This window comes from Nansenia antarctica (genome assembly GCF_963989245.1).
Source record: "Nansenia antarctica genome assembly, contig: SCAFFOLD_295, whole genome shotgun sequence".
Taxonomy (NCBI): Eukaryota; Metazoa; Chordata; class Actinopteri; order Argentiniformes; family Microstomatidae; genus Nansenia; species Nansenia antarctica.
This window is the reverse complement of record NW_027662795.1, coordinates 15,590-19,897: the sequence shown is the minus strand read 5'-3', so window position 1 is coordinate 19,897 and position 4,308 is coordinate 15,590. Positions and strand designations below refer to the sequence as shown.

Here is a 4,308-nt window from a genome sequence, read left to right as displayed (position 1 = left end):
CATCGGTGATCTACACACCCCCCCCCCCCGCCCCCCAAAACCCCCCAAACCTTCTTCTTCTTGGGAATGCTGTCATTCATCAGATGGGGGGGGGGGGGCGCCCCCCTCCCCCTCCCCCCCCCCACCACCGCCCCATCACGCTAGCCTCTCAGCCAAACCAAACCAACCAGGCTGATCGATCGATCGGCTAATATCCCGCCGTCCCAACCCAACCTCCTTCGGTTGCCACGGCGACTCGTGATGACATCATCAGGGCTGGACGAACCAGCTGTTGGCGTCGTCCAGCTCCGTGTCGTCCAGCTCCTCCTCCTCCTCCTCCAGCTGGGGGGGGGTGCGCAGGGCCAGCTCCCGCAGGAAGGAGGGCTGGTGGGCGGGCGGCCGGGAGACGGAGCGCAGGCCGATCTTCTTCTTGGTCAGGTGGAACTGGTCCCGGATGAAGTTGTAGAAGAGGTACTCGTAGCGCATGCGGTGGTACAGCACCTGCAGCGCCTCCAGGGTGGGCGTGTGCTTGCGCACCGTGCCCGTCATGTTGCCCATCTTCCTGTAGTCTGGAGGGGAAGGGGCGGAGACAAGAGACACAACACCAGGAAGTGACTGGACTGGTTGGAGTTGGGTTGAACAAACACATGAAGATGTGTCAGTCTCAGGCCTCAACTGAAGACGTCTTTAGAGGTTATCAAGTCAAGTCTTAAATATGTTCATAAAGTCAAGTCTTAAATATTTTCAAGGCAAGGGAAGTCTTAAATATTTCCACAAAGTCAAGTCTTAATTATTCCTACAAAGTCAAGTCTTAAATATTTTCAAGGCAAGGGACTTGTGTGTGTCTGTGTGTACCGGGGCTCTTGTAGATGGTGTGTGTGTCTGTGTGTACCGGGGCTCTTGTAGATGGTGTGTGTGTGTGTGTGTACTAGGGCTCTTGTAGATGGTGTGTGTGTGTGTGTACTGGGGCTCTTGTAGATGGTGTGTGTGTGTGTGTGTGTGTGTGTGTGTGTACCGGGGCTCTTGTAGATGGTGTGTGTGTGTGTGTGTGTGTGTGTGTGTGTACTGGGGCTCTTGTAGATGGTGTGTGTGTGTGTGTGTGTGTGTGTGTGTGTGTGTGTGTGTGTGTGTGTGTACCGGGGCTCTTGTAGATGGTGTGTGTGTGTGTGTGTGTGTGTACTGGGGCTCTTGTAGATGGTGTGTGTGTGTGTGTGTGTGTGTGTGTGTGTGTGTGTGTGTGTGTGTGTGTGTGTGTACCGGGGCTCTTGTAGATGTTCAGCACATCAGAGAAGAAGTGTGGCAGCAGTCGCTCCAGCAGCAGCAGAACGTCCTCCAGCTCCTCCAGCACCCCCACCAGCAGGAAGTTCTCCTGCACGTTCTGCTTGGCCCGCTCCAGAGCCCACACGCCTGGCTCCCTGGCATCACAATCATATCATCACAATAATATCATAATAATATAATAATAATAATGATGGTAATAATATAATAATAATAATGGTAATAATATAATAATAATAATGGTAATAGTAAAATAATAATATAATATAATAATAATAATGGTAATAATATAATAATAATATTATAATAATAATGGTGATAATATAATAATAATACAAATAATATAATATAATAATATAATAATAATATAAGAATATAAGAATATAATAATACAATTATATAATACTAATATAATACTAATATAAAAATATAATAATAATAATAATAATAATAATAATAATAACAATACAAAATAATGATGATGATAATAATAATAATAATAATAATAATAATAATACAAATAATTACAATAATAATGATAATAATAATACAAAAAGTATAATAATAATAATAATTATTATTATTATAATTACTGTAATTATTTGTATAGCGCTTATCCCTCAAACGTTGCAGCTCAAAGTGCTCCAATAATTATATAATCCTGATTTAATTATTTAGTCATTTAAAGGCAATATTAAAAAGATGGGTTTTTAGTCTTGACTTGAACATATGTGCTGAGGTTGCATCCCTAATGTAAACTGGCACCAAGCAGTGAATTGATTAATAACTGCAATTATAGTCATACGAATTGATTTGCCTTCCACACAACCCAGATGTACTACTACTACTACTACTAATAATAATAATAATAGAAAATAAAAATAAAAAGTATATCATACATTTATTTCTCTCAAACTAAAAGTAAGTTTAGCAGGACAATTTGTGTATAATACATCCCAAATTACCTTCCTTGCTCTACTCCAAATATGTGAATATCCAATCATATGCTAATACATCAGAACAATATGCTAATAATATGCAAATAATACGCTAATATACTAATAATCTAAATCAGGCATTCATTCCATGGACCTCCAGGTAAAAATCAAGTTTCATAATAATAATTAAACATTTTAAAACGGACCTGCACTGGGGGTGCTGACCGCAGAAGTATGGTATGATGTAGAAGAGCCTTGGATTGGAGCATTCTGGGTAATTCTCCAGGATGCAGACGTTGATGTCCTACAGAGAACAAAAAAACAACAACAACATTATTATTATTAAACTGATTCACTGTATTACTGTACTAGTGCCACAAGGGGGAGCCCTTCACCAGGTCTCAACCTGTGAGCAACTGGAACTACTTGACCTCTGATGAGGTTCAGCTGCAGAATAACTGGAGCAGCGAACCACATCCTGTGAGTGAACCAGGAACACCTGCAGCTTCCTGCCAAACAGGAAACAAGTGGTGTCTCACAACCAGATCATTACGTGAGCTTGGCTCATACTTCTGTCTGTGAAAAATGATTTGAAATGTAAATGGTAAATGGTAAACGGACTGCACTTATATAGCGCCTTTATCCAAAGCGCTTTACAACGGCCTCTCATTCACCCGTTCACACACACATTCACACACCAATGGCGGCCAAGCTACCATGCAAGGCGCCGGCCGGCCCGCTCACTGGGAGCAATTTGGGGTTTAGTGTCTTGTGTAGGCCTGTAAGCTGTACCACAGCTAAGCTAAGCAGCTAAGCTTAGCGTACCCAGTATTGGTGTTGGTGCTGTGATGTCTTCAAAACGGTTTGGAATGCGAGCCTGTTTGTGTGTTGTGTAGAAATGTCTTAAAGCTTTGAATTCATCTGCACCATAGTGCTGTTGTCCTTTTCAGAACGATGGATAATATGGATATTCCGTTATCTCTCTAATACGCAAATACCTTGATACATGGTAACGTTGATTGATTGATTGATTGATTGATTAACAGAATTAAAAAGCATAAAGCACTTTTAACTCAGTTTAATTTTTTTCTCACATATTCGAAAAGGAGTGGGAAGAAGTACAACTTATTCAATCCCACCCCTTTAACATTGACAACTTACACTCAGTGGCTCCGACGCTGGTGCTTCTTAGCGTTTTTAAGTACATTTGTATGTACATTTTTATTTTAGTACTTATAGGGAACTGTTGTGTAAATAGTACCTACAGCAGACTAGACTTACTAGAAGTTGGTGCGCAAAACGAGAGGACTGTAACAGCAGAATTCTTGAAACAACAAAACATTCCACTCGACATAGCTCGCTTACCGGGAGAACAATGGTACACGATCCCGTCCCTCAGACGCAAACGTCGGCGTCGAGACCGTAAACAACGCCGAGGCCGCAGGGGAGGCCTGCTAGCTAGGCTGAGGAGAAGCCCGGATAAGCCAGCTTTGCCGAGTATATTCCTCTCCAACGTAAGATCTCTGGCTAATAAGATGGACGAACTGAGACTGCAGGTTGCTTCCAACAACACCGTGGGGGATAGCTGTGTGATTATTCTCACAGAAACCTGGCTCAACGCTACCATCATCGACTCTGCGGTCGGGCTAGAAGGCCGCACTTTACACAGAGCCGACCGGACATTGCTTAATGAGAAGACGCGCAGAGGCGGCCTCATTATATCTACGAAGGACAGCTGGTGCTTAAACACGAAAACTGTAAGTAGCCACTGCTCCCCAGACCTGGAATACTTGACTGTTAAATGCCGACCCACATACCTCCCGAGGGAATTCAACGCGGTGTACATAACATCTGTTTACATTGCACCAAGCGCGGATGCTAGCTTAGCATTGGCGCGGCTACATGACGTCATCAGTGGTGGACAGAGCGCGGACCCTCAGGCAGTGCACATCATCGCATGGGGATTTCAATCATGCTGACCTGAAGGTAGTACTACCCAAGTTCTATCAGCATGTTAAATGTGCAACAAGAGGAGATAACACACTGGACAAGGTATACACCAACATCAAGCTTGCTTACAAGGCTAGACCGCTAGCTCATCTAGGCATGTCTG

The 4,308-nt window shown here is 43.3% G+C and overlaps 1 protein-coding gene across 1 annotated transcript; it reads right to left on the bottom strand.

The window, feature by feature from the left end:
- Nucleotides 1-249: 249 nt before the first annotated feature.
- Nucleotides 250-2,499, bottom strand: LOC308175456 (uronyl 2-sulfotransferase-like; the record flags this gene model as incomplete). Its single annotated transcript, XM_080551123.1, has 3 exons — nucleotides 250-548; nucleotides 1,237-1,394; nucleotides 2,402-2,499. Coding segments are annotated over 3 exons (555 nt in total), but the record flags the coding sequence as incomplete, so codon positions are not given.
- Between the last annotated feature and the right edge of the window lie 1,809 nt (nucleotides 2,500-4,308).